The 22,668-nt window shown below is 44.7% G+C and overlaps 1 protein-coding gene across 2 annotated transcripts in view; it reads right to left on the reverse strand.

The window, feature by feature from the left end:
• Positions 1-22,668, reverse strand: part of MREG (melanoregulin) — a gene marked incomplete at its 5' end in the record, with an annotated part of 56,432 nt that overhangs the window by 20,395 nt on the left and 13,369 nt on the right. For both annotated transcript variants that reach the window (XM_081096312.1, XM_081096313.1), the window contains one exon: positions 15,180-15,339. In XM_081096312.1, the coding sequence (XP_080952438.1) occupies positions 15,180-15,339 (160 nt within the window). The remainder of the gene's footprint in view (positions 1-15,179; positions 15,340-22,668) is intronic.

The raw sequence follows: 22,668 nt of genomic DNA on the forward strand, positions 1-22,668 counted from the left end.
ACTGGCCTTCATGATCTGGTCCTGGCTAGTATTCCCAGTGGCCCACGGAACAGCTCGCTCCCTCTGCTGCAGCCACGCTGGCCTTCTCGCCGGAATGTCCATCATAAGGCTCACTCCCTCACCTCTTTCAGATCTCCATTCTCCAGCCCAGAGACCTTCTGTTCCCTCATATCATCTTCTTTTCCTTCAAAGTGCTTATCACAACCCACCACATATTAACTGGTTGTGGGTCTCCCCTCAGTGGAATGTAAGCTCCCAGAGGGCAGACTCTTTGTTTACTTCTATGCCCACAGGTCTACATCTGATCACCAAACAAAACAACCATTTTTAATCCTATCAATTGCATGGCTGTCATTATTAATTAAATTATGTCCCCCAAATTCATATACTGAAGTCCTAACCCCCAGGAACCTCAGATTGTGATAATTTTTAAGAAGAAATGGTCTTTATTGGGGTAATCAAGCTAAAATGACGTTATCAGGGTGGGCCCTAATCCAATATGACCGGTGTCCTCATAAGAAGGAGGCATTTGCCATGATAAGCAAGGTGTCAGCTGCCATGACTAGTTAAAAACAATACGTAGAGCCAATGGCTATCCAAGCTCGGAGGCAGTCCAGTAGGAAAGCCACACTGACACATTCCAGTACGTGCTCTCTCTGGCTGCTGTATACCCAGAGCTGCGTTCTAGTCCCCACACATCACTTTAAAACAACCAACAGAGAATAAATGCTATGTCAGGGATTAGAATGTTCAGGTGAAGACTGAAGCATGCTCTGCTTCTGAACACTCAACAGTCCAAAGCCAAGGTACATGTGAGCCTCAGCCAGTTCCTCTTCGTCACCAGGTCTAACCCTGTGTGAGCCGTGACAGGCACACACAGACATGCACAGACAGGTGGAAATGTTCTGAGCCAGCAAAAAGAAGCCAGGGGTGGATGAAACCGGCAGAGGGCTGCTTGCTCCCCTCCCTGGTCGTTTTACACAGCCCTGCTCTCGGCTTTCTGCGGCTGGAAGAAGAGTCCAAGGGGACTGCAAACAGGAGAAATAAGAGAGGAAGACCTTTCCAAAGTGGGGCAGAGGGACAGGTGGGGCGAGTGGTATGAAGGGCAGTCAGTGTTTCCATATCAGCTGAGGCTCCACCATCTAGAAGGGAGATCATTGTTCAAATGCCCCTGCCTGGCCTGACCTAACCCCAGCCTGATGGGAAAGACATTGGGCACCCCCAGTTAGCTTATATATATTCTTGGGTCACTCAAAGATGTGCTCAATGGTGACTGCCAGCTCAGTCCAGATTCACCCCTTTAAACAATTCAGCCCCTGGGCCCCACAAAATCCTTAGGGATAAGAAAGGGTTTAGCTCATCCATTGCCTTCGCTTCCACCCTCCCTGTCCCTCTCCCAGGAATATTGGACCTCAAGCTTCTAGCAGTGTTTCCAAGGTGATGAGGCTACTCTGACCCCAATTCAGGAAAGACGAAAGCCGCAATGACAATATATTGGGACGTATCTGGGGGCCCAGCAAAGAGCACTGAGCTGAGCTGGCCTCTCTGCTCAGAAAACCTCTCCTCTTCCTCATATTTCACCAACTACAATGAATTTGAGTTCACAAGATCCTCTTTCAAACCATCCAATGAATTCCTCTGGTTTTGTCCAAATACCTGCTTCTGTTTAATTTCCAGTTGAACTGAGCCTACCCAGAGTAAATAGACATTACCTGGATAAAAAGGTGGAGGGGAAAGGTTAGGGATGGGATACTCAGGGGGGAGAGCCAGGCTTGGTGAGGAGCCAACTGAAGGGGATGTGGGCAGAGGGTCACATGAAAAGAACCATGGAGAGGCTTGCACAGCTGAGGGGAGGTGAGGGGGGCCAAAGGCAGGGAGAAGCGTTCTGCGTGTGAAGGCTGCCCTTCTTACTGGTCCCAATACATCCTGGGGTGGCTCAGTCCTACCCCAAATAGTCTACTTCATCCACACATCGCCTACTCCCTCCAGACTTCTGCCTGGAGAGGCAAAGGGAAAATGACTTAAGAGTATGCCCCATAGTTATTCCCACTAGAAAAAATACAGAAATCTCACTGACTTTCGACGGATAACAGTATATGTGGTAGAAGACGACAGAGAGCATTTTTTAACTCTATTTTTGCATATTGCCAAGGTTGGGTGGAAAGAGTAGACACCCTGACCAGACTTCGGTTTGAGGTCTCTCTCTTCTTGCAAGCTGTTGCCATTTCTATTCCAAGCTCCTCAGAATCCCCCAAGGAGTGATTTGCTGGAAAAGAAATGGTGCAAATGGATAAGAGATCCCATCCCTGAAGCATGGCCTGTGTGCAACAAGAAATTCAACTACAGTGGATTCTTATGATCACCACGTGTACTTGGTTTCAAAACTTTCTGGTAAACTTACCAAAGATGTTAAAAAAAGAAAAAGTGAAAATAAAAAGAAAGCTTGAGCAGACTGAAGTGTAGTCAGCCATATGACTGAAGAAAACTTTTGATTGTCTATGAAAGGCTGCCTCTGCCATGCTCCACCCTTGTGACTTGCCCAATAACCGTCCGAGTTCATGGGCACCAGAACCTGGATCTTCTGGTTCTTGGTTGAAAAACACGATGCTGTAGCCCGAAGGCACATTTCCCACGTGTTCATGGCCTTTTACTGCCAAACATTTTATTTATAGAAGAAGGAATGAGGTTAATTTGGACTCAGGTCCACTGAAATTCACTCCAGGTCAAGTGCTTTAATAACTATGACAACAGCAACGTGGTAAAAGAGCCGGATGTGAGTTGACCTCATATAACTTGTAGCTAAAACATGACAAGTATTTCTGGAGGGCTGACCCAGTCTGTACTCATGAGCCACATGGCCTGCCTCTTGGATTGCAAAACCATCAAAGGGCACAGCTCACTCCTGCACTGTAAATGGAATGTTCATGTGTAACAATCATGGGACTACAGGTAGCTGGGGATGGGGCACCCAAACAGAGGGACAGTTTCATATCAAGAAAACTACAGTGTCTTTCCAGAATATCTTGGGGGTTTTAAGCCTGAGAAGCAGCAGACCTGAGCCCTCATCAGAACTGGATGGGTGCTACCATTTTCCCCAGGTGCTCAGTCCAAACCAGAAAGCAAGCCAAGCTGCTCTTAGAGACAATGCCTCATCAGCCCTCTGAGGTGCCCCAGCTGAACACTTCGGATCAGGAAGTCCCATTGTTTCCAGGGCTCTCGAAGCCTTGGTGCAATTAAGAGCTATTTTCAGTTATACTGAGAGGAGCAAGCCCGACCAGAGGAAGGGGCGGGGCGGTGGCTGAGAGCAGGGGGTGGTGAAGAAGCCCACAAATGCCGCTCTTTCATTACCATATGAATTCTGTCCCAGAGGAAGCCAGCTCTGCAGAAAGGGCCTGATTTATCAGAAGACCACTGACCGAGCTCCAGAGAAAGAGCCTGATTCATCAGGAGACTCTCACAGCCTTGAAAAGATAAATACCCACTCACTGTTTTTCAAGCTTTCTGCCTCAGTTCCTTCAGGCAGGATTCCTCAGTTTGTTCCAGCTCCTCCTAAACTAACTTCCATATTCTCTCTCTCTCTCTCTCTCTCCTCTCTCTCTCTCTCTCTCTCTCTCTCTCTCTCTCTCTCTCTCTCCCACTCTCCCCTTCCCCTTTCTCCAGCACACCCACAGTAAAACAAAGCCAAACCTTTAGAAAGATGCTGGGAAACAGCCACCAAAGTGTGCTGCAAAATAAAAGCGAGATAATTTTAGTTTGTATGAAGTATATGTATAATGAAGTAATAATACATGCATAGGATCTAAAATTCATTTTAAACAGAAGACCAGGGAATTAAAAGCTTCTGTCCTCCTCTCTTAACTCCCCAGCAGTCACCCTGGCTCACAAGTTCATAGGTAGCCTCCAGAAATTTTATTATACTTTTAGATAGATGGGCTATCTTTTACACAAATGGGATAGTGCTATACAGACCCACTTAGGAAGAGATCATAACTATCTTTCCAAGTCAGTACCTATAAATCCTACCTCATTATTTTTTAAGCTGTATAGCATCCACTAGTATAGCTTTTTATGATATATTTAACCAGTGCTTTCATTGAATATTTTTCTTTCCAGATTTTTAATTTTCCAAGCGATACTACAAATAGCACATATCTTTGTTTAACCATGTGAGACCATCCACAGGATGAAATGCCAGCAGCAAAACTGTTGGGTAAGTTGGTTTTCTTTCGATTCCATATTTAGACTACACCTTACAAAGAATTTCAAGCTGGTGAAAGGAGCCAAAGTGACTGATGGGGAAGCAAAAGAGCTATTTTGATCACAAGGGATACCATTCTGGGGTAACCACTTCCCGTGGGTTCACTTGTGTTGCAGCCAAGAGCAAAACGTAGCTCTTGACTGAATGCTGGCACAGTCCCTTCAGACAGAGATTCCTCAAAACTCAATAGCCTCATCAGCTTCTGTGCCCTCAGTCCAGCTATATCTATATATATAAAAGCTTAAGCGACCATCGCAACTGAACGGACAACCCAACAGGCTGCGTGGGATGACTAGGCCGGCAGGGGGATCAGTGAGGGGCGACCAAACGACTGAGCAGCAGGCTGTGTGGGGTGACCAGGCCTGTAGGGGGGTCAGTGAGAAGCAACCAAATGACCGAGCAGCAGGCTGCGTGGGGCAACCAGGCCAGCAGGGGAGTTAGTGAGGGGTGACCAAACGACTGAGCAGCAGGCTGTGTGGGGCAACCAGGCCCACAGGGGGGGCAGTTGGGGGTGACCAGGCCAGCAGGGGGGGAAGTGAGGGGCAACCAGGCTGGCAGAGGGGTCAATGAGGGGTGACCAGGCCGGCCGGGGGGGGGGATAGTTGGGGGTGACCAGGTCAGTGGGGGGGGCAGTAAGGGGCGACCAGGTTGGGGGGGAGCAGTTAGGGGTGACCAGGCTGGCAGGGGTGGGGCAACTGGGGGCAACTAGGCCAGAAGGGGGTGCAGTTGGGGGTGACCAAGCCAGCAGGGGGGGCAGTTAGGGGCAATCAGGCAGGCAGGCGGTGAGCAGTTAGGAGCCAGTGGTCCCAAATTGTGAGAGGGATGTCCCAGGTTGGAGAGGGTGCAGGCTGGGCTGAGGGGACAAGCCCCTCCCACCACACAAATTTCGTGCACTGGGCCTCTAGTATATTAAATAACAGATCAGAAAAATGAATGTGCCTTCAGTTGGAAAAGTGTGGCTCTCTATGGGCCCAGATATGAAATTGTTATTTGATTGGGAAAATAATGTCAAGAGGTCTTGTGGGAGAAAATGGGTAATAGGACTTCCTGAGTCTTGACATGAGTTAAGCTCTATTTGCAAAAACCTGTGTGTTCCACTCAGACTGTGATGTTTAGAGATTCCTACCTTCCCTTCCTAATCGGCTGGCTCTGGTTGAGTATCTGCCTAGCCTCTCATAAAGTTGTCTTTATTTGAAATACCTTCCTTGATCTCAGCCCCAGATTCACCCCATATCACATTACTCTGAATTTCCCCTGCTTCCGCATGCTGCCTGCCTCCCAAATCCCTCCTTGTGCCCAGTGCCTGGGGGTGATGTTCAGAAATCTCTATCTACCACCATCAAGGGTCAGGGTGTCCCAACCAAAGACAGGGATAGCTTTATACTGGAGATGAACGCACCAGACATCACATCTGGAAGACAATGGTAGTTAGCATAGTATATGAAAAGTACTTCAAGAAGCACTTGGTATGCAATAAGTGCTCCATAAGTGTCAGTTGTCGCTGTTCTTGTCTGGTTCCTTTTCACCAAGCCACTGTCCACTATAATCACTGGCTTCCCTTATAGAATTTACTATGGGGGAGAGACTGCACTGACCTGTCAGGCTCATGGCCCACCAGATGGTTCCATGCATTTGAGTTTATATAGCAGTCTCTTGAGAATTTGGTGAGTGTTAGTAAAATCCTCTGTGGTGTTTAATTTTGTGTGTCAACTTGATTGGGCCACAGCACCCAGATAATTGGTCAAACATTATTATAACTATTTCTGTGAAAGTGCTTGTGAATGAGATGAATATTTAAATTGGTACACTGCAAGTAAAGCAGATAACCCTCTATAATGTGGCTGAACCTGACCCAATCACTTGAAGGCTTTAATGCAGTGGTTCTCAACCTGTTGGTCACGATCCCTTTGGCGGTCGAACGACCCTTTCACAGGGGTCGCCTAAGACCATCCTGCATATCAGATATTTACATTACGATTCATAACAGTAGCAACACTACAGTTATCAAGTAGCAACAAAAATAATTTTATGGTTGGGTCACAACATGAGGAACTATATTTAAAGGGCCAGAAGGTTGAGAACCACTGCTTTAATGGAACAAAGACTGATCTCCTTTGAGCAGGAAGTAATTCTGCCAGCTGTCTGCCTTTGGACTTGAACTGCAACTCAGCCCTGACTCTCCAGCCTGTTGGCTTCCTCCATCAGATTTCAGATTCACCAAGCCTCCACAATTGTGTGAGCCAATTCCTGAAAAGAAATATCTCTCCATAGATGACTGAAAGACTGTTAGACAGATGATGGGTAGATAGATTATAGACAGACAGACAGACAGACAGACAGATGGATAGATCCTATTGGTTTTCTTTCTCTGAGAACCCTAATATACGCCCCCCTAAGTTCAAACAGCTTTAGGTTCCCTGAGAAAATCAAGTTCAGAAACCGACATAGCCGCTCATGAGATCTTGTGCAGAAGTGATATCACCCGTGGTATTTGCAAGCCTGTGAGCTTTGCATAAACAACCAACCAGCCTCCCTCAGGGACATATCCATCATGTTGACCTAAGAATAAGTTGTCAAACTAGAAGTGTGGATCCTTACTATGATGAAAGTGGAAATTCTAACTTAATGGCAATATCAACCACTGACTTCTCATACTGAATTAAGAAGTGGGATATTTAAAAAGAACAGAAAAGAGTTTCCTATATCCTTTACATGAAATTAACATCAAGACTAAAAAATATTAGTCTTTTGGATATATAAAGAACTGAAAACACACTAATTCCAAATCAAATCTGCTTCATTTAACATATGACATCAACTACTAATAAAACAAACCTATTAATGCATGTATCAGGCATATTTGAGCTTTTGTTATAATAAACTACGTAAGAAAATATTTGACGAATGTATTTGAATAGCCTAGATACCTTTGTAGAAACAATTACACATTGGAGTTTTCCTACAGAGAAATCTCTAAGATGGACAGTGTCTTACATCTTTTCTTTAAGTTCTATGACTATATGCTTATTTTACTACCTGGTTGCTCCTATTCACATTTAAAATAAAGAACAAAGAAAATAATTCAGCTATATCTGTTCTCAAAGCTCAGAACCTTGTAGCTTTCTATCTCCATTCCATCATCAAAGGCATTGAACCCAAGTCAGAAGCTCATTTCTGTTTGAACACTATAAAGAAAAGTTGCTTCACCTCTTTGTGTGTGTCTTTCTCTTTAACACATAGTCCATCAAAAGACTACAGTGAGAAGTCAGGTAGTGCATATGGAAGGCACCATGACTGCACAATACACAGACATCTCTGGTGGTCTCATTTGTTCTAGGAAAAAACCAAAGCCAATGCTGAAATGGGTGACTGGAGGCTTAATTTGATATTAATCCCTGATTTTTCAAATATATAAGTAGTCAACTATAATTGTTCAAAAGTTTGAAGCATCTTTATGGTTTCAGTTTCTTCTGAGGCCCAATTGGTTTATTCAAGTTGTAAAAAAAAACTAATGGAAAGATACAATTCCTGTCACATGCTTGCCAATAAATACGTGTCCTTCCTTCTGGAGATTCCCACCATCACGAGCACAAAAACTCCGGAAGCTCAGAGGTGCAGTGGTTTGTTGCTGTGACTGTGACGTTCTGGATATGAAGGAAGTCAGCCAGCTTCCTGCCCTTTTCCTACAGACAATGCATTTTCCTGGAGGTACCCAACTTGTCCGTCTCCTCTTCCACTGATGTACTCATCAGTACTCTCACGGTACATAGTGTAGTGGCTTTCATGTATCTTTCTGGGGCCCAGGGAAAGGAGGTCAGGGTCTAAAGAACTGTAAAAGAAAGAGGCCTGCCCATTACACTCTAGTATATGGACACCCAGAAGAACAGAAGAGAACTTGGTTCCCCCGGGTTTTCTGTTCTCTCCATTTCCCTTCCACGACCACGTCTCTCAGAGGAAGGCTCTGCCAGACCAGACATCAGCCTATTCCAGGTTTACCTACATCCCTAATGTGGGTGTTCAGTGGTGGTGAATGGCCCACAGTTTCAACTGTATCTACTCTATGTTGATGTGAAAACTGGTCAATTTGGAGCCATCAGCTGTTTTATTGACTTACCAATTTGGAGGTCAAGAAAGGTGATCTTAATAACAAGTGTTGGTGAGGATGTGGAAAAATTATAACCTGTGCATTATTTGGTGAGAATGTAAAAATGATGCAGCCACTGTGGAAAACAGTATGGTGGTTCCTCAAAAAATTAAACACAGTATTACCATATAATCAAGCAATTCCACTTCTGGATGTATACCCAAAAAAGTTGAAAGTAGGGACTCAAATATTTGTACACCCATGTTCATAGCAACATTACTCACATTCGCCAAAAGTGGGAAGAAGCCCAAGTCCATCGATGGATGAATGAATAAATGATATGTTATTTATATATGCATAATGGAATATTATTCAGCTTTAAAAAGGAAGGAAATTCTGACACATGCTACAACGTAGATGAACCTTGAGGACATTATGCTAAGTGAGCCAGTCACACAAGAGATAAAACTGTATGTACCTAAAGTAGTCAAATTCATAAAAAGAGTAGAAATGGTGGTTACCAGGGGCTAGGGGCAAGCGGTATTGGGAAGTTATTATTTAATGGGTAAAGAGTATTAGTTTGGGAAAATGAAAAAGTCCCAGAGATGAATGGTGGGCACAGCCCTGCGAACAATGTGAATGTACTTAATGCCATTGAACTGACATTTACTAATGGTTAAAATGGTAAACTTTACAACTGAAGAGAGAGAGAGAGAGAGAGAGAGAGAGAGAGAGAGAGAGAGAGAGAGAGAGGTGATTAGATAACCCAATTTGTCAAGGGCAGTTCCAATTTATATCTTTGTCCTAGCACACTTGATATTTATTAGCACCCCTTTTCTTAGTTAAGACCTGTGACTGTGTCCCAAACTGAACAATAAATAGTGTGATCACCCTAAGATTAAATAACTATGGAATGCCATTTAGCTAGAACATGGCAGAGGTATGACTCTCATCCCCAAATCTGTCTAATGCCAAAACCCATGTTTTCACCCCCTCACATCATTGAATATCTAATGACTTCCCCCTTGTTTCTATATCAAGTTTTCCAATATTTATTGTCTCAACTCTGCTTACATAAAGCTCTGACAGATTACCCACCTACTAAGAAACATTGATTATTTGAGGAATCCTGCCAGGAGGGACTGATTTTAATATCAATATTCAGAAATATAACATACTTAAGGGTTGGGGTGGGCAAAGGGTAGAAACCAACATCACAGACAAACAGAATGTCTTCCCATGTGGTACAATGAACTTTTGTACTCCAAGTAGTGCCTGAGGTGTTTAAAATTCCTAAAGCATGCCGAAACCGGTTTGGCTCAGTGGATAGAGCATCGGCCCATGGACTGAAAGGTCCCAGGTTCGATTCCGGTCAAGGGCATGTACCTTGGTTGAGGGCACATCCCCACTGGGAGGTGTGCAGGAGGTGGCTGATCGATGTTTCTCTCTCATCGATGTTTCTGACTCTCTATCTCTCTCCCTTCCTCTCTGTGACAAATCAATAAAATATATTTAAAAAATAAATAAATAAATAAATAAATAAAATAAAAAAAATAAAATTCCTAAAGCAATGGCATCTGAAGCACCTTGCATGCATGCCCAACACCGGTAGACACTAAATAAGCACCAAAGCCGCTCTGTGATTTGGTTCGCACAGGGTGAGCAATGGTCAAGACACAGATCAAAGTGTCCATTCGACGCAGAAAGTCAACATCCATTTAGTAACATTCTTTTTTACCAAAGGATTCCAGTGAGGCTTTTTCTAAGCTCATTAGAGAGACTAGGGCAGTGTTTCCAGCCATAGAGGCTAAGTTATACAGACTAAGTTAGGATCCCGATCCTCCCATTCATTTCATCCAACACCATGTAGACAACTGGAAGCCTCACTCGTATGTGTCCAAATGCCTCATTCATAGGCTTTCTGTGAGGATTCAGTATCTGTCTGGATAGCATGCAGGACACTGCCTAGCACACAGCACGATACTCAATGAATACTGTTACCACAAAACAGGTTAAGGTCACTTGATTCTCAGAACCTAATAAGTGTTTTTATTCTCTTCCCTCTAACCAAAACTGTCACTAGCAGAGTGAAATAAAGAATGGCTGCATTCAACAATCCAGGTCATCTGGACCCCAGAGGCAAAGACCTTGGGAGGGACCCAGAATTATCTAGAGAATCACTTCACTTTTCCACTGTTATTTTGCTCCTTGGTGCTTGGTATAAAACCTGCAGTCCTGCCCCTGCAGTGGCCAATGCCCACACACTTGTAGAGAAATCCGATGGCCCTAGCAAAGCAGGACTTGTCCAGCATGTGGAGAGCAAAGACAGCAAGGCAGAGTCTAACTGGATTATCACATCCCCATGTGCTTCAGTTATGTGGCTGGTACATCACTTCCACCCTCTCCCACTTCCTCACGTCCTCCCACCAAACATCCCAGTTAACTCTGTTTTGTCCCTTCTTTCAATACTAGGGATGTGACAGGCCACATGTGTAATCCAGACACTGCAAACAACCCCAGAAAGGTTTGCTGCTACTTTAAACACTTTGTAGGAACTGTTTACAATGCCTGGCAACACTCCGGCCAGCAGGGAGGCCTGACACACAGGAGAAGTAAACTGTACATTGTAAACCAGGAATGTTCTATGTTTTTGCCTCTATCGTCTTAAAAAATAACAGCATGTGGCTGTTCCTCAGGGTTCAGCACAGCGCAGTTCTCACAGGTCACTCCAGCCCCACGGCATCTGGTGCTCCCGCAGACCTTCACTGCTCAGTGACAGGGAGACAGGCCCTCGTCATGGAACTACATACACTTCTGAGCATGTAATGATATAATCATCTTAAAAATAGACATGGAATTTCTATCACCGATAATGACAAATAGACAGCACCTATTTTGAACCAAACGGTGCTTTGGTTCAGTATTTATGAGAACAATTTGATTCTTAGCATTTATTTTCTTAATCAGAAATGTAATCAGCAGAGTAAAAATGTTGACGCCACACACAAAGTCCTAAAAGGAACCATTATGGAACCATCAGAGGAGACACCAATGAACATAGGTCAGAGACCAAACACTAAACAAAGTGAAGAAGGGATGGAAAGGAGAAAAATGAAACATCTCAGAGCTAATAACACAGAAACCTGGAGCAGGAGTCTAACCTGTGGCAATCAGCATGGAAAACCATAACTTAGGGAAGGGAATACTTCCTGAAGCAAGGTCAGGATCCTCAAACCAAACTCAGCTCTCACTCCCCTGGGGTGAGAATGCCTTTCCTAGCACGGGCATCAGCAAGTCACAGAATCGGGCTTTGGACACACGTTGCTCATGTGCGGCAAAATGGACACTGAATCTCAAACGCTATCTGTTCGTCTCTTACAATTTCATTCATGGTGCTCATTATATATTATGTCTCTGGATTCACAAGGCCTAGATTCAAATCCTAACTCCACATTTCAGCTGTGTGGCCTTGGACAAGTCCCTTCAAAGAGAAATAACAGTACCTACCTCACTGGGTTGTGAAAAGGACATAGTTAATATATGTAAAGTGGATGAACAGTGCCTGGCACTGTTTTCACTATTATTAATATCTTGAAGGACAAGATCTTTCCATTTGGTTAAATTATTTACACAAATAAATAAGGTGCGTTGACATTTCACTAACCATTATTAAGCTCCCTAGAACAGAGTGTGTTAGGTGAAGTACAACTGGCTTAATGAGAATGAACGTAAGAAGAATGATTTAGTGCCATGACTTTGAGGTTGTTTACTATTGCTCAGTCAAATTAAAGTATTTTACATCATTCAAAGACAAGAGCAATAATTTTTCCACTACTTGGAGGCCTGCAAATGCTTTATTTCTTCTGCTGAAAATCCGTTTTCCATTAGCTTTTGAAGGCTTGTGTAAATGAAAAGTGGATTCTATTAGATTAAAGTAATGTTCCTCTTTACATTTTCTGACACTGCAAGTTACTTTTAAGTTCACTCTCCCATGTGTCTTATGATTTTTTTTTTCAATTTAGGAAAACACTGCAAATTCAGCCTTATCTGTTTGTCACCCTTCCTCCTCCAGCTTCAGATTCAACAGCGGAAAATAAGTAGCACGCACACTGTTTTGAAATTATTTTTCATTTTTCAGAGAAATCCAAATATGGATGTTCCTGGGTTCTTTCATGCTGTTGCTAGTTAAGGAAAAACATAATGTTCAGTTTTCCTTAATACCTTGCTTGAGCTTCCAAACTGTATTGTGCAAAATATCTAGGGTTCCTTGTTCCTAGGTAGAATTTATTTTTCTTTCAGAACTAAAATCCTCTGTTTTATTAAAATTTGTACCAATTTCATCCTGGGTGGGAAAGGATATCAGCAGTAATAATAGATATGGAACTTATTCAAATTTGAACACCTCATGTAACTTGTAGTTAACACATGACAAGTATTTCTGGAGGGTGGACCCAGTCTGTACTCATGAGCCACATGGGCTGTCTAAGGAGCAGCTTCCCGCGTCCACCTTCTAAATTAACGGTGAGTTCAGTTTTCAGTCACACTGGACATAATATAAGCAGTGGTAATCCTTGTTATAAATGTTCCCTATTGATCATTATTTTGGTTAGCTAACTTTTTTTTCTTTAATATGAGCCTATCATTTTAAAATCTGGACATTTTATATGCAAATCTGTATTTTCAGCTTCTCCTAAATCAAAAGTCCTGGCACTTCCGAGTCCACATTCTCGGCATGGCACACAGGTATCTGGAGCTCAGTAGCTGCTCCCCTTACACACAGTGTGAACTCCCAATGCTATTCAGTTCTGCCCCCCTTACTGTGCTTTTCATAGATTCCTCCAAGAACAAAGCATTGTGACTTTTCCATTTTAAATGCACATATTCTTTGGTCCAGAAAAAATGATGGAGGGTCATGCAAGTACACATGCATATCCACTGTGGCATTACTTCTAAAAGCAAAAACCATAAATCAACCTAACCATCCATAGGTACTGGTTAATTAAATGATGATAAACCCATCCAAGAGAATCCTAGAAGGCCCTCAAAAGCAATAAGGTAAATCTAAGCATCTTGAAATGAAAAAAATGTCCAAAATATATTGTTAGGTGGGGAAAATCATGGTTCATAAGAGTCTACAATGTATAATCCCATCTGTGGGCAAAATGAATAGAACTATTAATATATGCTTTTATATGCATTTCAAATTTGAAGAAGAAAATATAAGAACACTTTAAAACCATGTGTCTAGCCGAAACCGGTTTGGCTCAGTGGATAGAGCGTCGGCCTGCGGACTGAAAGGTCCCAGGTTCGATTCCGGTCAGGGGCATGTGCCTGGGTTGTGGGCACATCCCCAGTAGGAGATGTGCGGGAGGCAGCTGATTGATGTTTCTCTCTCATCGATGTTTCTAGCTCTCTATCTCTCTCCCTTCCTCTCTGTAAAAAATCAATAAAATATATCTTTTTAAAAAACCATGTGTCTATCTATATATATAAAAGGCTACATATAAAGCTCTCGCTGGTGCCAATTGCATGCGTGTGTTTCAATCTGTCATTGTCTATCATGAATTTGTTTGACACTTCTATTATGGAGAAAGGGCAAATAGCAATATTAAAATATTTTTTTCTACTTAATTTCCTTTCAATGTGCACAAACCTGTGTACCAGGACACTAGTGTTATATAATATTATAATACATATACATATATTTACAAATATATATATATATATATATATATATATATATATATATATACTGTGTGTGTATATATACATATACATATATATTGCATTTTAAAAAGGAACACCATGAACAGAGATATTTCAAATGATTTTATGTATAACTATCATCACGTCTTCATATTATTTATTCAATAGTCTGTCTTGGTTACAGAGTTTCTCTAGAGGTAGGTTTGACTTCATTTCTTAGGCCAGAGAAGAAAAAGGCTTCGGATGGCTCCTCACACAGGTCCAAGAATAACACAGAAATGCCACTAAGGGCCACTTTGGAGCTGTGTCTATTCAGAGTACTTTGTAGCTCACGTTGCCTCCTCTACCACCTTTTCAGAAGTGAAGACAAATGGGTAAAGACACAGGAGTTCCCCAGAGAGAGCTACCAGGCTCAGCTCCAAACACCCCTTTAAGCCCCTGCCACATGCGCACAGGACCTGGGGATGGGGGCGGGGGAGAAAGAGGTGTACTATATATGCAATATGGCCCTATCGCTGTTACTGCTTTGGGCAGAGTGGGGGAAGAAGAAGAAAAGAGAAGGATTAGCTCTATTCTCACCAGCAGAAACCCCAACTGGGAAAGGACTGGCTCTTCCCATTAATGAAAGAGAAAACAAGGCGATGCATTCCCATCCATGCAAGCCTTGTCACAAAAATCATCTCACATTTGGCAGATATGCTATTGTTTGATCAACTTAAGGAGATCTAAATAGAAAAATAATAAAACTGTTTTTCAGGCCCCACTAATGGAATTGGCGATAATGCAAAGTACACTCTAACCTTCAGTGTGACACTTCTGACTGTGGCTTGCTGAACACCTGGAAAGGTGCGAGATGGACTATCTCTCTAATTTACCTTCGGGCCCTTCTTGCCATGCTGTTTCTGTACTATGGTAATTTGTCTCATTAAGGTCATAATGAGATATCAGTCTTATCGGCTTACCAAGCAGGCCTACCAAGGCCAACTATAGTTAGCAACTATATTCTATTAAAATGCCTTCAGGTCAAATTTTTCATCCTTCATTCTTTAACTTCAAGCTGGTTTTCTCAGTCATTGCTGTTTTTACTGGACATTGTCATCTGCATACAACAAGATCTCAAAAAGTGCTTACCTCTGAATCTTTGGCATGCTGATTGCGAACAACTATCAAATTGTACAGGATTCTGTCATCGTCCGCCTCTGTGTGGGACACATCGTGAGGCATACTCCACAAATTCTTTTCATCATCCCTTGCCAGAGTTGCTCCAAATGAAGAATATGGGTTTTTATTACTGTGGTATTAAAAAAAAAAAAGGTGTATGAGGGCTTTATAATATATATAACATATACATCATAGGTATGCAATGTAATATAAATAAATAGTATATCCTATATAATAAAAGCCTAATATGCTAAGTGTCCAGTCGTCCGGTCATCTGTTCAACCAATCAAAGTGTTATATGCTAATGATATACTAAGGCCACTCAACCACTCGCTATGACATGCACTGACCACCAGGGGGCAGACAGTCGACTGGTTGACTAATTGCTATGATGTGCACTGACCACCAGGGGGTAGACGCTCCAACTGGTAGGTTAGCTTGCTGCTGGGGTCTGGCAGATCAGGGACTGAGCAAGATGGGCCAGACACACAGTCCCTCCCCAGCTGGCCAACCTCCCACATCCTTCCTAGGCCCTGATCATGCAGTGGCAGGGTCCCTCAGCCTGGCCTGCACCCTCTCACAATCCGGGACCCCTGGGAGGATGTTGGAGAGCTGGTTTCAGCCCGATCCTGCTCAACGCAAGAGCTGCCCCCTAGTAGTCAGTGTGCTCTCACAGGGGGAGCACTGCTCAGCCAGAAGCCGGGCTCACAGCTGGCGAGCACAGCAGTGGTGGTGGGAGCCTCTCCCGCCTCTGTGGCAGTGCTAAAGATGTCCAACCAACAGCTTGGGACCTCCCCTGAGGGTTCCTGGACTGTGAGAGGGTGCAGGCCAGGCTGAGGGGTTCCCGTCCCCGCCCCGCCCGAGTGCACAAATTTTGTGCACCAGGTCTCTAGTATTATATAATATGTAACGTAATATATAAATGTATATTTCTAACAAAGAGATATAAATTGTCTCTAATAGCCCTGATCAGTTTGGCTCAGTGGATAGAGCATCGGCCTGGAAACTGAGGGGTCCCGGGTTCGATTTCGGTCAAGGGCATGTACCTTGGTTACGGGCACATCCCCAGTAGGGGGTGTGCAGGAGGCAGCTAATCGATGTTTCTCTCTCATCGATGTTTCTGACTCTCTGTTCCTCTCCCATCCTGCCTGTAAAAAATCAATAATATATATATTTTTTAAAATTGTCTCTAACAATTAAGCATAACACAATAAAAAAGCCACTTTAAAAACAGCAGAAAAGAGATGTGATCAGATACCTGGACAGAGGTAATTTTACTGCTAAACATGAAATTTAGCACTGAGTACCCCGGCAGCTAAAACAAAAAAAAGGAAATTCAGTGGGGACTAGAACTCATGTGATTGAAAAGAGAAAACAATTAACATAAAGCGATGAATTTTTTACTGGCTCTGAATTCAAGGAAGCACAGTAAATTTAAAGTACAATAGTATGAAATATCTATCAATTTCCTTACAACAAGAAAATTAAATAATAAACATGCATATCCAAGTAGTTTCAATAAACAATGCAGGATGTTGAGTAGGAATTCAGTAGCACTATTTTTTATGTTGGTCTTATGATTTACCCTTTAAAAGGCAGTATCCATGCCTGGGCTTAGAGAGGTGAGTGGCAGAGCCTCATACCTAGGACATGCTTGTACACAGACCCAGTTAACTTCTATAGGACCAGACAGGTGGAGTCATGCTGGGGCTATTCCCTTCATCTAATGATATGTATGAAGCACCAACTCCATGTTAATGACAGGGCTCAATAAAATCATGAGCAACATAGACATGGTCCTTGTCCTTGGACCTCACTAGAGTCTAGGTAGGGAAACACATTAATGAATGATCCCGTGACTGCATAATTAAAAACCAGCACAGGAGAAGTTTAGGGAGTCTTGAGAGCTAATGGGGGTAGGCATTGGGATAAAGGGATGCTTGAGCTTTACATTGAAAGAACAGAGTTCCAGCCATGTTCAAAGACCCTGGGGTGAGAGGAAGCAGGGTGTACGCATGACTTAGAAGAAAAGGGACATTGACCAGACAGTAAAAGAGAAGCTCAGGGAGTAGCTGTGGCCAGAACCACATGGCTTTGTAGACCCGAGCTTTTCTTTTCTTACATTATTTAGAAACTAGAGGCCTGATGCACAAAATTCATGCAAGGGGGTCAGCCCCTGCTCGCCGTGGCAGCTACAGGCCTCTGTCTCAGCCCCCACCCGCCACAGCTTCATCCAGAAGGACATCCAGTCTAATTAGCATATTATGCTTTTATTATTATAGATATAGATGTTGTCTTTATTCCTAAAAGCAAGGTAAGATGTGGAAGGGTTTAAAAAGGACTCTGATGTAACATGAACAGTATTACAACTTTAAAGATCTTTCTGGCTAAAGTGTGGAGAGGAGAATGCTTGAGAGGGGTCAAGAGGGGATCTGGGGATTCATTAAAATGCAACTGAGGTAACTCAGGTGAGACATGAAAGGTATCAGGATTAGAACGATGGTGTGGAGCTGAAGAAAAGTTCACTCTTCAGAAATACTCAGCAGGGAGACGCTCTCTGGTTTTTCACCTGGGTGAGGGATGCCATTCTCTGAGACAGCTAGATCAAGGGGTGCAAGCACACCTGCCAGTGTGACCTGAGGGAATGGCAAATAAGGACAAGCAGAAGACACCCAGATAAGCAGACGGCATCTGGGAAGGAGGGATATGAGCAACTGGCCGGTGGGCTAAAGGTAAATAAATGTGAAGATTTAAACAAACTTGAGATACTCAGTAGTTGGTACCAAGGAAATCTGGCAACAGGAAGCAAAGTCTCAGTCTCCAAATTGGGGTTCAACAGCAGGAACCCTCCCACAGCCTGGCTCTTCTTAGGAATGATGAGCCAATGACAGGTTGAGGCAACTGATGCCTTGGTGTCCTGCCCATTCGAGCTTTAAGAAGCATATCAAATCCATTCACTCGCTCAGTTGTGTTTATTTAACAAACATGGAAATGGGTGCCTGGAGTAGACTGGGTGCTGGGCTGGGAGCTTTGGGGACTTGAAAATATATAGGACATTGTCCCTGTGACTATACGGCAATGAGATAAGTGGATTTTTTTAAAACTATGAACAGAATGTTGTAGTAGCAGAGAAGGAATGACAACTTGTGTGTTCATATGAGGAGGAAGTACAAGAAAGATTTCACGGAGGCGACAACATCTAACACAGACCTGAGAAATACATAGCTTTACACCAGAAAGAGCAGCAAGGGGAAAGGTATTCTGTGCAGAGAGAACAGCACAGCCGCAGGTATGGAGGCTTACTTCCCGCAGAGTTGGGCAATTCCAAGCGCTCCTGCAGAGCTATAGCACATGGAGGGAGGGAAACGCAGGGACATGAAGAAGAAAAGGTGATGTAGGTCAGACTGAGGAGAGTGCTGGAGTCCAGGCTTTAGTCTATAAACTATGACAAGTTAACAGGAGATTTTGAACTTTGCCATGTCTGGGTTGAGAGAATAACTCTGCATGAAGAAGGAACAAAGAGATGGCTCAGGAGGCTGTCATAAGAGGGCAGGGGCAATTTTCATGCCATGCTCTTTGAGGTCCTAGTGTCAGGTCCTGGGGGCGTGGGGGGAAGTGGTGCAAAAGCTGGGCAGGCCCCCTCAGGCAGGGAGAGAACCCCACAAACCACCACAACCAGAACCGCTGCTCTGTTTAAAATCTTATTGGTTGGAGATATGTTTTCTTTGGGACACAGAAAAGGCAAGTTCTATTGCTAAATATACGTACAGGTAATGCCAAACATTTTGAAATACTGGTTGGGGTGAGAGTGAATGACGTGTGGGCTAGGGAAATAGTGGTGGGAATAGAAACTGAGAAGGTGGATTCCAGCAGCATCTCAGGGGGAAGTGGTAGCCCTGTGACTGGTGACGGCAGCACAGAGGTGGGAGGAGAGGAGCCTAAGCTGACCTGTGGGCCGGCAGGGCGTTCAGAGAGAGGGTGCCATCTGGGCTTAAGAGCAAGGGCAGGGCTGGAGATCTGGACTTGGAGAAATGCACATGCATTCCCATCACCACCGAAGCCCGGGATCAGAGGAGGGTGAGGAAAGACCTCAGGGGAACAGCTAGCCCTAAGGAGCAGGGGTGGGAGGGAGCTGGAGAGAGCAGGGGAGAGCCAAGGAAGAGAGGACACTGGGAAAACGAGGAATAGACACCGGGGAGGGTGGATAGCATGAAAGGCGTGGACTCCGATTGCCTTCTGCCTGAACAGATTTCGCAGAGATGATAAAGCCCTGCACTGCACAGGGCTGTCCTCCAGGGCTTCCACATTCCACCCCTCCCATTACCCAACCACCTGAGGTAAAAGTGGGGGGGACACTGTCCCTCTCTGCAGACTGGGACGAGCCCATGGAGTTGCTGGACTTCTCCTGGTCAGGCAGCCAGCTGACACCCTCCCAGCACGAGTCCCTGATGGAGCGTCTCCAAGAAGCCATATGTCATAAGACTTGATATCCAAATGCTGTGCCGGGGATGCGCCCACAAACAGAGCGGCTCAGATAACAACTACACTGTCAAGTGCAAACCTGTACAAACAGGCAGCTTCATCTGGGGCTTCTCCCAGGCATCCAGACCCCGCCCGGGAGCACAGCTTTCCCCCGGAGCTCGACCATGGCTGCTGACGCCATGGACCTCTCAGGCCACAAAACCCTAGTTCTTTCCTGAAAATGGTTTTTATTTTTCCCTAAATCTGTTTCATTTGTATAAGTCTTGTCTTTCCAACAAGTCGGTAAGCTCCTCTAGGGCAGGGGGTGTTACCAGTATTTCCTTTACACCCACATCACCCAGCAAGGTCAGGCACAGAGTAGGTGCTTTAAAAGTACTAGTGGAGTGGATCAACTGGAGCTGGCACCCCAATCTTCGTAAGAAAATCTCAGATCTAACACATTGTTGCCACTTTTTAAAGATTTTCCTAAAGCAGGAGGTTTAGAGATTGGCCGGTACTTGTCTGAATAATCAGTAATAACATTTGACCATGCCTGATCTAGCCACTTTTTGTTTAATAACCCGCAATTTCTTTATGTTTTGATAAGACTATGACAGCTGCCTCCCTGGCCAGCCTCCACCCCTCTATTTCCCCCCTCCCTCTCTCTCTCTTTCTCTCTCTCTCTCTCTCTCTCTCTCTCTCTCTCTCTCTCTCACACACACACACACACACACACACACACACACACACACACACAGCAGTGTAAAACACTAGCCAGTCTTCCTTAATCTACAAGCTCAGATGAAGCTCACACAAGGTCACCACGGGCCTGTTTACAAGTGCTCATGTCTCCAGACAGGTGCTGCTTCAAGTTCTCCCCACATCTAGCTCTGCCCTAATTAGGAGCAGCGCTCCCCTGGTATCCCAGGAGCCTTAGACTCTGCCTAGTCCCTGACACCCTGGCGACATATAAATAGGAAAGGCAACCAGGGCCTTCTCTGCCTCTGGGTGAGCAAGGGCTCTATCCAGTGCTGGCTGCTGGGAGCTCCAGCTCATCTCTGTACTGCAGCCCCTCCACAGGGCCCCGCAGCCGCCCTCTACCTGGACCTCATTCCCTACACGTTCTCACTCCTCAGAGTTACAAGTCAGGTTTCTTTGGGGCACAGAAAAGGTAGTTTCTACCGCCAAATAAATCATTAAATTAATAATTCTATCAAAATCCTGGTCAAGACGGAAGTGAATGAGGATGTGTGCTCATTCCATAGGATCTGGCAGACCTGGCCTGGCTCACCGGATCCCGGGTTCTGAGTGCTGGCATGCATGTCCCTGCTCCTTATATCCTGCACACCACCCAGGCCAGGCAGCAGTCTTCTTCCCTTTATAACTTTATACCCTCTGGTGGGGATAGCAGAACAAAGCAAAGCCTAAAACCCACCACTGGAGAGGCAGGTTGGGAACCTCTGGAGACTGTCTCCTCGAGGACTCTGGGGCCTAGGTAAAGAGATTCCGTGCAAAGGTCCTGAGGTCTGGGCCCAGAAGTCCAGGGAGGACAGCAAGAGGGAGGAAGGGGCCACTGAATCAGGAGCTCCCCTTCCTTTCTCCCCCCTAACCCCCCATTGCCGGAAGCCGGTCCATCCTTGCTGCCTGACACAGTCGCTGCAGGGAAGAAACATCTGCACAGCATATGTTTCAAGGGACCTGGCATATATGGCATACTGTTCTTAATATGTTTGCTCCCCTTCTTGGCGCTATGTGTTTTAACCAAGGTCACCTCTCTGAGAAAGGTTGTTTCCCCAGGTAGGGATTTTTCCCTGAAGTTAGGGAGGGGATAAAACCCCTTAACTAAGTGCCAGGCGGGTAGTTAATCACTTTAACTACGAACAATCACGCTTAAGCTACCTAATCTTTACTCCCTGGAATGGAGATAAGAAACGCTCTAACCTTTGGAATAGAAATTGATAGGATTAAAATCAACTGGTATAAATGCAGATGTAACAAGCCAATAAAACACAGAACCTGGCTGGAGAACCTGGACAGAACCTGGCTGGAGATCCTGGCTAGAACCTGGCTAGAGAACCTGGCTAGTCTGCTGATCAACTGAACGCTGTCCCCGTGTCATTCCTTCTTCGCCGACTCCGTCCACACCTTTGGGGACCCCTGGACCTGCTGGACCCCAACACCCCATAATGATGACTAAAAGGTACTGAGGAAAGCTAGAGCAGCTGTTTTGCCCCTGGCCACCATCTGCTGCTGATGAATATTTTATTAACCTCAGGCATTTGAGAGGTGGCTCTGACATTACAGTAGAAGCCGAAGCTGCTTTTACTCCCAAAAGGGTAGGATGAGATAAGTCGCAGATTCCACCCTCAATCCCACCTGGGGCACACGACCATCGCTGGGGAGTCTTGTCTTTCAAAACGGCCTAGAGTTGAGGGAGACACTGAGCTCGCGGCCTGGGGGCTTCGGAGCAACATGCTACAAGGCATGAAAGTGGCTTTCAAGGGTTTCCCATGAGTCCTCACCACCAAGGGCAGTGAGGGAAAGACTTGAGAAAAACCCACAAAATGCCCTGCACAAAAGGCTGGCTGCTGACATGAGCTGTCCCAGTGACTTGACTGCTGTCCCCCAGACGGCCCTGTGTCAGTGATCACTGGTTTAACACTGAAGCTCTGAAACACTGAAAAGATAAAATTTCTAGTTAACAGCCACCAACACACACACAAAAAAACAACCTCAAAAGGCTGTTGGGTGCTACCCCATCACTACTTATGGCCCCTTGGTCTGATTCCCCAGTAGAAACTGGCCAGCCTACTGGGGGCCTGGCTTCCAGACCCTTCCCTTGCTTCCTCCATGGAAACCTCCTGGTGGAGGAGCAGGTGAGTCTGATTCTTATCTCTCTCCTTCTCTCTCTACCTTCCTTCCAAGTCAGATACTTGGCCCCCTTCAGTTACCTAGTTAATCCAATATTTAAACAGTATTTAACCCCAATTTTAAACAT

The sequence above is a fragment of the Myotis nattereri genome, assembly GCF_964212035.1.
Source record: "Myotis nattereri genome assembly, chromosome: 7".
Lineage (NCBI taxonomy): Eukaryota > Metazoa > Chordata > Mammalia > Chiroptera > Vespertilionidae > Myotis > Myotis nattereri.